This window comes from Curcuma longa, unplaced genomic scaffold (assembly GCF_044706935.1).
Source record: "Curcuma longa cultivar G26 ecotype Majalengka, Jawa Barat unplaced genomic scaffold, ITB_CL_G26_1.1 utg8573_np1212_1322966_RagTag, whole genome shotgun sequence".
Classification (NCBI taxonomy): Eukaryota; Viridiplantae; Streptophyta; class Magnoliopsida; order Zingiberales; family Zingiberaceae; genus Curcuma; species Curcuma longa.
Genome location: NW_027435604.1, coordinates 832,157 through 843,458, shown reverse-complemented (window position 1 = coordinate 843,458; position 11,302 = coordinate 832,157). Strand labels below are relative to the sequence as shown.

The window sequence follows — 11,302 nt, the reverse complement described above, 5'->3', positions numbered from 1 at the left end:
TGACTTGAGTATGATATCGAAACAGATGATCTCAATCTGGAACAATCTACTATGGCAAATCCACCGTCACACCGTTTAGAAAGGTGGAGATGCACCATGAGGAACAGCGACGTCGACGGATTTACAGCGCACACGTGTTCCACGCCAGTTTTGGGAAGGAATCTGGCGCTAGCGTGGAAGATACGGGGATGATCTAGAGCGGAGACGGTCGGAGTTGCCACGAGTGATTGGAAAAAATCTTTACTAAAACACATAATAATTTTATAATTTATGATCGTGGTAATTGCAAATTTAAAATCCACTATAAAACTTGATTTCGAATCTTGCTACTATGTGAATTCACTGAACACGCAAAGAATTTATTGATGATCTAGTGTGCGTCTACCATGTCGATTATTAGATCAATACGCAAAATTATCCATCCATAAAGACATTTTATTTAAAATTAAAACAATTAACTGTTAATTTGTTTTAGATAACTAATTCTGAAAGTATGACTTTCTTCTGATTTATCTATCGAATTAAATTGAAATACAATTTATACACATTCTACTGAGATTTAAATTTTGATCTTTCTTATTTGAAGAGTGCATTGGATGTCAAAAATATAAGCATGGAAATCGATAATAATATTTTTCTATCGACTACTGAATAGTACCTTTTATGTAATAAAATTCTAGTAATTTTTTTTTAAAAAAATGCATGTATATAACGAATAGAAAGTTTTAGTTTTAGTTTTTTTGTTTTGGCAAACAAACAATGGCAAAATGTTAGGAGAATTAATGGAAAACATCATTAATGATTTCAAAATGTTAGGAAATATTTAGGATAAACAAAATGAAACTCACCTTTCTGTAAATCCATTATCACGCAATTGTTCTTAGGACAACTACTTCTTAAGATGCCTCTCCTGAATGAATGTCTGAACAGAGATGATGATCCAAATAAACAGTTACACATGAACAAAGAAATTCGAAGTTAAACTCATTCGAAGTCGTATGTGCAAGAGATCAGACTAAACGACACCAGAAGGAAGTCGAAGCACCAGTTGTCCACCGATGAGACTGCAAGCGAAGTGAAAAAACAAAAGGTGAAATGAAAATTGCAAGACAAGTGGAAAATGAGAAGTAAAACCGACTGATAAGAAATAGTTCATCGATTACCTCTGTACATAGTAATAACAGAAATCAGCTAAGATAAAAGTTTGAACAATTTCGGAGAGGAGCACCATGGATGGCCACAAGCCATACCCTAAAGCTGTCAACAATCTTCCACGGGTGTCGAGGACCTACAAAATTGGTTCACTAACTTTAGAACATTCATTGTCGAAATCAAGGCGAAGGAAGGATTGCCTCAAAGGGATATTTTTTGGATCTACTACTGGTTTTTTACTTGATCGTCGGTCTTGCTGAACTAGATAAACAAAAAAGACCCCTTTGATGTGATTCATAATTGCCGACTACGACATATAGTACATTTCTAAAGACTCAAAATCTTCGAACCATTGAAGATAATATGACATTCTGCAAAGGAATATAGAAGCATGTAGCAGCCTGCTTATGAAGAACTGGCCACTCTCTAAAGAGAAATTTAGTATAGAATTTTCTTTTCCAAAATTACATTTACAAGTTCAAAAAAGTAAGACATTGAACTAGATGAAGATAAATTTTCCATGCAAACAGAATAACATTTGTTTGGATAGCAAATAAATCATTGTATAAGCATAGGAAGCCCATCACTACAACAACAGGAAAAAAAAATTATGGTTGAATACAGTAATGTGAATCCAAGAAAAGAAATCAATATCGAAAGGAACAATATTCCTACCCTGTCAGTCAAACCAGGCTAAAGACATATCGGTGATGCATAAGTCTAAGCAAGTTGAATAAATAAAAAGAAATCAAGATGCAAAAGATGAACAAGATTAACAAGTTTCGTACTAAACCAGACCTGAAGGACCCAGTGAGCACAACTCAGAAATCTCGCGACGCCTAGAGCAAAAACATAGTGAGCTGTGAAAGGTTCTACAATCTGAAAAGTATTTGAAGAATTAGAGATTTTTGTTCCATAAAAACAGAGACCTGACAATTTAGGTTCTACCTTTGCGTTCTGCATTAATCGTAACTGGGGCAGCACTGAAACAGCTTCCAAGTAAACGCAGAATGCCCAGCAAATCCGATTGACTATATTATGTGATGTCGAAGGATGAATGATAAGCGCTAATAAAGCACAAGGCACAACCTAATCAGAGAAATAAAGCAATGTTTGTCAGATATTGTAATAAAAACGGAAGCTATTTTTGATCAGCAGGGAAACAAGTCTCAAGAGCCTTTAGACAATCGTAGATGCCTTAGAGCAATGAGATATATCTGATATCTCAAAAGAGGGTTAATTGTTAAATCTAGACTAGGATTTTTTTATTAATGTGTGGCCTAAAGTTTTAATTGACTAATCTAGGCTTGAACTTTCAAACAAAACTCTGAAATTCCTCAACTCCAATCATTAGTTTGCTGCATTTAACAACACGACTTGTACAAGTTTATCTAGACAATCACCATTCAATATAAACTTATTGGTTCAAACCTATTAAACCAATGGTTATCCCAAAATAAGTATACACAACACATTAAGTCACTTTTAATTGCAACAGTGACTAAACATGCTATCCGAACACATTTATGTGCATGACCAAGCAAGCAAACAACTTCCAGTGCAGGATGACACTTAGACATCTAGAATGCTCAGCTAACTGATTCAACTAAAAACTAACATACGATAACAAACCAAAATAATTTGATCTGCTGGATGAATCTTTATCACATAATAATGCTAATTAGTGCAGCGATGAACAAAATGACATTTTTCACCATACAACTATAAAAGTGTTCATATACTAGAATAAAGCATTATATGTTCCACTGGATTAGGAAGACTTCCATAATGTAGATCATCTCACCACAAAATATATAGCAAAATTGTCCTTGTCCACCATGTAACTTGTCCGCAATTTAAACCGGATCATGTAACTGACCCAAAGTGTAGTGGCAAGCGTTGCAGTATCTAGTACTGTGTGTATATCATATTCCATCACGAAGCTGCAATAGAGTCGAGCAGCTAAAAACAAGGCTGTTAAGTCTTGAGACTTCAGTGAAAGTCCTGCATATTAAGAAAGTATAAATAAAAGAAATCAATAACTTAAAACATCAAAAGAATAGTAATTATTCACCCTATACGTTACTAATAAGAAGGTCAATTCAATCAAACACCTAAAAATGAATGTTGGAAAAAACTATAAAGATTAGTAGTTCTGTTTTCAGGAAATGCATGAACAAAGCGAGCGTGTTCCAGACTCCTAATAGATGCTTCAGCGATAGCGTACAGGAATCCTGTTGAGTAGCGGAAAAGGGCTTCTTGCCGAAAGATTACAGATATGGATCATCAGAGATGGTAAGTTAAGAATTTCTTTCTAGCCATAGTGTATCGGGACTCTCCTACTTAAATTGGTCTTCAAATCACTACATGCACAACTAATCAAGCACGCAGATGCGAAATTTCTAGACTATATTTCGAATACATGAATCCAATTCCTCAAATCGAGAGAAGATCAAAACAAAGCAGAACCAAAACTGAAAAAGAGAAGACAAGCGAGAAAATAAATGTCAAAAAGGGGCAGGCACCAGCACAAGTTCTCTCCTTGGTGAGCTTATAGATTAGGACAGAGATTCCAACGGCATGCACGGCTTCAGACGCGACGAAGAGGTTGTCATGGTCGTAGACGATGAAGCGAAGGAAGACCAGGGACGCCATGCCGGCTACCACGCTGAGGAACGCCTTCACCTTGGGCGGCTGCCGCTTCACCCATGTCACCACCGCATGGATCGGCCGCTTTGCCCCCCTCATCGCAATCGCCGGCCCGCCGATCCGCCCTCGCTATCGAATCCAGAGAAAAGAGGGCTGCTAAGGAGACCTTTTCCAGTATATTTATAGGTGAAATTTATCAAGTTTTCATTTCGATTACCATAATTTTCAAAATACCATTTTACTCCATTCAAATTCAGTTTGTTTCAATTTCACCCCTAACAATGGTTTAATAATATTATCAACCATAAAAAGAACCCTTAGTTAGTTCGACCTAAGGGCATCCACAGTGGTAAAAAATATTTTTATCAAATATTTATGGTCTTCACAACTACATTATCAATCAAATATTTCATCTCTCAAATATCTCCAATTTTTATAATGAAATATTTTACAAATTAAATATTTATGAATCTCACTTATCAAATATCTCACTTCTAAATTTTATAATTAAATATTTCATCAATAAAATATTTATGAATCTAATATCAATTTATTAATTTATATTTAAATAAAATTACTTATAATTTTCAAATAAAATATTAATGTTAAATAAGAATTAATTTAATATTAATATTTTATTTAAATACAATATATGAATATAAATATTTCATAAATTTCAAAATTGAAACGCTGGAAGTCAACATTCAAAAAATTAAAAAAATAAAATCTAACGGATAAAAATCACTGAACCTATATTTTTAAAAAATTTTTTATTATTAAAACAATTAAAAATTACCAGATACAAATTTATGCTCAGTGATTTCTAATCATCGCTAAATATCCCCTCACAATGGAAGATATTTGTCCATGGAGATATTTCTCCAAATCATCCGAACAAATATCCCCACTGAGATGCCCTAATACAAGATCAAGTCAAGCACGACATATAAGAGAGCCGGACTCGACACAAACCCAATTCATCTCCAAGAGTATGTTGATGAACAATGGATTTCCAACATGTTCCTTTTCTACTACTCACTTTTTCGACGGATACCTTCTTAATATACGAATATAATATACCATCAACTTGTAGTCAACTTATCGAAATGAAACTAATGAACATGGAGCATTCTAACTTCAAAGGACCTATATGTATCTAGCGTGAAAAAAAGAAGGCAAAAAATGACTCAAATGTCACCCAAAAGAACTTGATGGGTCAAGATATTCGTCGATATACCGATTGTCTTGTGATTCAAAAAGCAAGCACATCCATCAAACGTATGATTTGCCAAGAGAGGTGCATATCGATAAAACTTTGTAAGCACCCACCATCGCTATGCATCGAGAAGCTAAAGATCAAGTGAATAGCGATATCGCTTCAACACACATTGCTACTAGTTCAAAGGTGACAAGCAATGGATCATTGAACATTCACATTTTCCACACTTGAAAGAGATTAAATTTGCAATGTGGTAACAGGATTCATGCATTCAGCAATTCAACTAATTCCAGGAAGTGATCCCTTGTCATTGGGATCGATCGAAAAACTTGGGCCGACTGCCAGAGAAAAGAAAGGAGCTGAGATTGGATCAGCTGTAAAGCTCTTCTTTCAGTGATTCATCTGCAAAACCAAACGACCACATGAATGAAAACTTGCACAAACCAGCAGGCATTTATCGACACACATGTATATTCATAAGGAAATATTCAGATTCTCTAATTTAATTGTGATCATAATGAGCTCATGATGTATATTTATTGAAATTAAAAACAAGCATTAAGCTGATAGTGTAGCTTCAGTATAACTCAAAAAAATAAAATAGTTAGTTTAATATTTTTTTGATAAATAAAAAATGAGAACAGAAACAACTTCATCAGTTTTTCATCTCGATCAGCAAAGACATAGCCAATATACTCAGGCAAGGAATGGCATGCCAATTAGGGGTGTTGACTAGGAGCCAATAAAGTGCCGCCACAAACTTCAACCGTAACCCTTGTAAGAGGAACAAAACAATCAAACCTTTATCCCATTAAGTGGAATTGGTTATATGTTATTGGGCTCGATCCCCTACTATATCATCATTTATATTTAAATGAATTTATCCTATTTATTGTTGCTAACTAAGTTTTCTTTGATCTCGCTCTTCCTTTATTAATGTGTGTAAAAGAGGAAGCATAATGTAATCAACTTTCTCTACAAAAATGAAAAAGAAAAACTTGGAGTGACAAGTCCAATTAGTTACATTGGTTCCAGATGAATTTGATTCATTTGACTTCGATAGAAGTCTAAATCTGGATATAATGAGTTTTCTCCAGTGAAAGTTAGACCATTTAATAGCTTAGATTGTGTAAATAGGGAAACTGCAACAAAGAACCTCACAATTCTTGAACAAAATGTCTAGGAAAGGTTTCAAGAGAAAAAAAAAATAAAAATGGAAATCGTGAGAGAAGAAACTCACTGTCGTGAAGGTGGCCTTGGTTTAATGCTGTGAGTATATGATAAACTAAGTGTGAGGACTCCTCAGAGCCATGAACTTGCACTGTTCGTTCATGGCAAGCAATTGGGCCTCCTTCTTGTCTACGAGAGCGATTAATCTTGCATTCTCTTCAATGAGCTTTTGGACTTCAGCCTCCTTTTGGACCTTCTCATTCTCCAAGTGAGAAGTTTCTGCACTTAGCCTGTATACCAAATAAAATAAATGTTACTAGATTTAAACTCCAAAATCAGAATGTACAAGCACAAGAAATATTCATACAGATCTTCTAATCTAATTCTATTCAAAGAATAATTACAACACTCAAGCCCCCCAAAAAAGAACTCTTCTTTAACATCAATTACATCGAAATGAAGGCAGAAAATGTGTCTGATAATAAAAATGCATGAGTTCTTGTACTTACAATCATTAAAGATAAAGAAGTAGAAAAATCTCCAATGATCCAGCAATTAACATGAAAATAATAGCTGGCAAGAAAAAAAAAGGTTTGCAACACATTCATGGGTACAGACATCAAATAGATTGACAATGTGAGCCATATGATCAACATGTAATTATCTTGCACCATAAATTGGATTAATGGCCTACCATCAAATGCCTTAAATTTATAAGAGATAAAGCTTAAACACATATGCTGCAAGAGTAGTTAACCATCAGAGTTATAAGCATTGGGCAAGCCATAAAGAATCTAAGGACTCATTTGCATCAAAAATTAGCCTAATACACTATTTTTTTAACTGTAAGAACTGGGGCACAATTGTCAAACAAGAAGCAGGGGAAGCAAGTGAAACCATTGAAGCAGCTCATCTATTTTTAGCACAACAATGAAAAACTAAATAATAGAGTAGGCTCAAGTGAATATTATGCTGTGCCTGTCAAAAAGTTCCTCGACAGAGTGAAATTGCTGCTCTGTTGAAAGGAGAACTTCTCTAACACTTATAAGACTTCTGGCAAATGATCTCAATCTGTCAAAATTCTGCTTCACCCGATGAAGCTCCTGCTTATTCTCTTCTGCTTGTTGTCTCTGTCTTGCTGTTTCTTCAACCATATCCTCAACCTTCTGCCGCATTTCACCTAGAATACTATTTGCACTGAATGCAAAATTCTCCATCTCTTCAACCCTTGCTGACATAATCTCAATCTGAAGGGTTTTCTTTCTATTTTCTTCTAATCCCAACTTCATTAGTTCTTTCTGATTAGCAGCATCAGTTTCTGCCATAATCACTCTCTTAACAAGAAATTCCATAACATCAGTTATAGTACGAACTGAACTCAGCATTTCATCATTGTATGCTTGATCATAGACATCAATAGATCCAGGAAATCTGGGAGAATTTGTCAGCTGTACTTCTCTGTCTATATCTTCAGAAGAGCACACATCAACATCCTTAGACCAATTGGATAAAGGCACACCATGCTTGTCTACAAAACCTATGCCCTCCTGAAGTCTGATACCACAAGATGTATGAGCTAATTGAGGAATTGCCATGATTCTAGCTTTAGATTTCAAGTAGGTAAACAAAGTTGCAGTAGTTTTAACTCTGCGCAGAAGGAGTTCTAATTCCTCCTTGGAGTTATCTGCAGAGTATTCTATATTAACTGCCACCTCCTCTTTTAGCTGATCAACTTCAGATAGGTTCGACTCAGAGTCCTTCCATATGATTCCTGTGTGACCGACCTGATGCTTTAGCACCAAAGAATCATCTTGCTGCTTTCCATTCTCCATAATATCTCCGTATTCTGAATGTAAGGAAAATTTCTTTAGCTGAACAGGGGCAAATAATTATGATGAGTGTGTCAGTTAATAAAACTAACTAGCTAAGCTACAGAGAACTTAGTAAGTCATTTAGTAGCCAAAAGAATTAATCTGATCTGAAGTCAATGACTAGAAGTCAAGGATTTTTGCAGAAAGTCAACACAAAAAATTCTTGGATTTCACATAAAATTGTAACTTGGAAATTTTCCAATACTTGCTAAACAAGTGCTACTGATGTCCTAGTGAATCTTAGTAACCCGAAGTTTGGATGGATGTAATCAAAAATTTGAACATTTCTTGAGAGAGAAATAGAATCAGATCCAAGAAAGTTATAATACACGAGGCTACTGGATTAGTTTCAACTCTGAATCTTATTCCTACAGAATCAACTTCTATGGAGGAATCAAATAAGTGAGCATGACTGAATCATGGTATGAGCCCAACAAATAAGGACTTGCAAAAAACTCTTCTTCATAATCTCCATTTCCTCCATAAGATATTCCACATGGAAACAAAAAGTAAGGAAGCCCTAGCATCAGGCAAGTTTGCAAACAGGAAGAGAATTAAGTTATCAGAGGTAGTGACTTTCACAAAGTATCAAAAGGAATATTGAAAAAAATCACATATGTAACTAAATTGACCAACCTGAGGATTGATTACATGAAAATGTACTCATGCAAATGCATGTCATCAATGCTTCACACACTCAATTTGAGATAGAGAAGCACAAGGCCAAAATACAACTACCTAAAATCCTCAGCCACGAAACTACCTGGAAATGCAAATTCGAAGTCTGAAAGGAAAAAAACTGAATTAAGCCCACATTTCATCCTTTCCAAATATGAATCACAATGTTAGTAAGACAGTGAAACCTAATTGTGACATCGTTTCTGAAAATTTCACCACGGTTAAGCATTAAACTGTTTCTAGAGAAAGGAGTATAATGAAATAACTCTTAACATGATAACCTCTTCAAAGCATTTTCCCCGTTTGTTCAAGAACGACACCCGTTTTCTTTTCGCTTACGCGCAATCGAAGGATTACTTAGTCAAACCTCCTGGCCAAATCCGATGGGGAAGGATAGAAATAGAATCTGACACAAAGCTAAAGTTTTTTGAAAAATCTAACACCCAATTACCACGCATATATGCCCCGACTGCCATAAATCCCAAAACAACCAATCCATCGCTGCGATCGAGGAATTCTACAACGAATCCAAACCCTAGTTATCGAAATCCCATTTTGCCAACAACGATGACTGGCAAAGGGATCAATTTCACAAGAACTATAACAGACTGTCGATCAAAACGATACCTTTGCGATGTGAGGGGGAGACGATCGGCGCAGGCTTTCGTTCTTCCCTTCCGTTTATTCACTTTTGTTCCCCTCAATCAACCGGCGCAATCGATCCCGCCCATGCCCAGCCGAGCGGAACCAAGCCGCTCGTTTCTAAATTTTATTACTTATTTAATATAGTCTTTTTACGTATTTAAATAAAATTAAAATTTTGATAAGTTAATAAATAGATTTATTAATAAACTATTTATATCTTGTTCCATATTTTACTCTCATATATATTTTCCATTTGAGTTGAGGGAAAAAAAAAAAAGACCTCCTTAATATTAGCTATGACTGTTGCTGACATTTTCCACTAAATTAATAAACTGAAGTAAAAACATAAATATATTTTAAAAAATTGAACTTTTGCCTCTCCATTATTTGAAATATTTTTTCACATTATGTTAATTCTTTAAATTAACTATCTATGCACTCCACGATTTATCCTGATGATCAATAGAAAATTTTCGATTGAATCGGACCGACCACCCCAAAAATTAAGTTCATAAGACTGATTAAGATTTATTATTATTTTTAAATTAACTATCTAATCCACTTAGAGCATCTCCAACGCGCGTTATTAGCGCGTTAATCTCTACCTTTTTATTCTCTCACCATCTGAGCTGGAAGAGTGATCACATGAATCCATCTGACGTGGAGGAGTGATAACAGGAATGCGTTCAAAGTTCTGAACGCGTTTGAACGCGTTAATGTGGCAGAGATGGGTCCCATGTGATTTTTTAATATTTTTTAAAGTGTTATAACGCTTCTGCGTTGCAGATGCTCTTACTAGTGGACAAGTAGGGGTAAATGAGTCAAATCGCCTGCAACAATCTCAGTTCCAAATAAAAAAATTATTCGATTAAATTAACAAAATTAAATTTGAAATCTGATTTAGAATTAAAATATAGTATCAAACTGAATTTGAATTTAACCTTATTTGATTTATGAACTTACAAATATATTCATTTAAACATTTGTAAATATATTCATAAAAGATATTTAATTTTATTATAAATCAAACTTAAATTTAAGAATTAAAATGCGAATCAAACTTGAGTATAAGTTTAGGAAAAAATCAACCAAGCCGAGTTAGAATCTTCTGTAAAAAGATAAAATCCATCACTTTAATGACCCCACACGGTCAGCCTCACGACCATCTATAAGAAGGTAAATCGAGAAACTGCAGTTGGTCATGACGCAAGAGTAGAATCTTATACTATACTCGGCTCCGTTCAATTATATCCATACTGACAACAACAACAACAACAATAATATAATTTGATTACTTCTTTCCCTTATATTTTTTTCCCCAAAATGTTCCCTAATATATTAAAATTGCCGAGGTAATCGCTATATTGAAATTTTAGAGGATATTATTTGAAAAAGCTATAAATTATAAGAGTTGAATAAAATTAAATTCGGCTGCATAAATGTAATTATTAGAATTTGGAAGAGGAAATGAGAAATGTATAAGACTCCGGGAAAAATAAAAAATTTACAACTTTAGGGGGCAAGGGGGAATTTGCTGGCTTTAGGTTCGGTGGGATTCGTGACTGCGACAATCTTTGCCGGAGCGAAAGCGACGACGAGAAAGCGATTGATACAGAGAGAGAGGGCGAATTCGAAGGTAGATGAGGTCATCTCTAGATTCAACGCTGATACCTGTGGCGGTCTCCTTATTCTTGGTTGATAAATGTCAACTCATTCGCCCCCAATCCGCTTCCCGGTCTTCCCTCGGCATCTCCCTCCCTCGTCGCCGGATTTAAGGTTACATTTTCTTTTCCCTCTCCTTTGCTTTCTTCTTGAACTTTTTGTGCGGATTCACGACGAAGCATTTGACCTCTGTTCTGAATGAGAAGTTCCAGTACGTAAATGGACAACCTTTTTGTCTCTAATGATTTAGTTTTGA

General features: G+C 35.0%; 2 protein-coding genes across 6 annotated transcripts; both read right to left on the bottom strand.

Moving 5' to 3' along the window:
- Positions 1-835: 835 nt before the first annotated feature.
- Positions 836-3,933, bottom strand: LOC141820870 (uncharacterized). Of its 3 annotated transcripts, none has more exons than XM_074708230.1 (7): positions 3,678-3,933; positions 2,957-3,156; positions 2,101-2,241; positions 1,951-2,031; positions 1,164-1,288; positions 989-1,064; positions 836-922 (listed from the first exon to the last, which is right to left on the bottom strand). In XM_074708230.1, exons 1-6 carry the CDS (start codon positions 3,898-3,900, stop codon positions 1,016-1,018), a joined length of 819 nt encoding a protein of 272 aa, XP_074564331.1. In that variant the 5' UTR covers positions 3,901-3,933; the 3' UTR covers positions 836-922; positions 989-1,015. The 3 variants fall into 3 exon arrangements, with proteins under 3 accessions (XP_074564331.1, XP_074564332.1, XP_074564330.1); XM_074708231.1 differs by having other exon boundaries at positions 836-910; XM_074708229.1 differs by having other exon boundaries at positions 836-1,064.
- Positions 3,934-5,151: 1,218 nt separating this feature from the next.
- LOC141820909 (uncharacterized) lies at positions 5,152-9,477 on the bottom strand. Of its 3 annotated transcripts, XM_074708271.1 has the most exons (5): positions 9,367-9,477; positions 8,698-8,845; positions 7,169-8,036; positions 6,261-6,480; positions 5,152-5,422 (listed from the first exon to the last, which is right to left on the bottom strand). In XM_074708271.1, the coding sequence occupies exons 2-4, from the start codon at positions 8,741-8,743 to the stop codon at positions 6,306-6,308; spliced, it is 1,089 nt and encodes a 362-aa protein (XP_074564372.1). In that variant the 5' UTR covers positions 8,744-8,845; positions 9,367-9,477; the 3' UTR covers positions 5,152-5,422; positions 6,261-6,305. The 3 variants fall into 3 exon arrangements, with proteins under 3 accessions (XP_074564372.1, XP_074564374.1, XP_074564373.1); XM_074708273.1 differs by lacking the exon at positions 8,698-8,845 and having other exon boundaries at positions 7,169-8,061; XM_074708272.1 differs by lacking the exon at positions 8,698-8,845.
- Positions 9,478-11,302: the final 1,825 nt, after the last annotated feature.

Bases quoted from the DNA above. Each gene is read 5' to 3' on its own strand.
- LOC141820909 (XM_074708271.1), bottom strand. From the start codon at position 8,743: ATGACATGCATTTGCATGAGTACATTTTCATGTAATCAATCCTCAG. The intron at 8,037-8,697 runs GTTGGTCAATTT...CCTTACATTCAG, and splicing joins TTCATGTAATCAATCCTCAG to AATACGGAGATATTATGGAG. The intron at 6,481-7,168 runs GCACAGCATAAT...TTTGGTATACAG, and splicing joins GTCGAGGAACTTTTTGACAG to GCTAAGTGCAGAAACTTCTC.
- LOC141820870 (XM_074708229.1), bottom strand. From the start codon at position 3,900: ATGAGGGGGGCAAAGCGGCCGATCCATGCGGTGGTGACATGGGTGAAG. The intron at 2,242-2,956 runs GTGAGATGATCT...TTCTCTGATTAG, and splicing joins ATTTTGCTATATATTTTGTG to GTTGTGCCTTGTGCTTTATT. The intron at 1,289-1,950 runs GTCTGGTTTAGT...CCAATTTTGTAG, and splicing joins GTGCTCACTGGGTCCTTCAG to GTCCTCGACACCCGTGGAAG.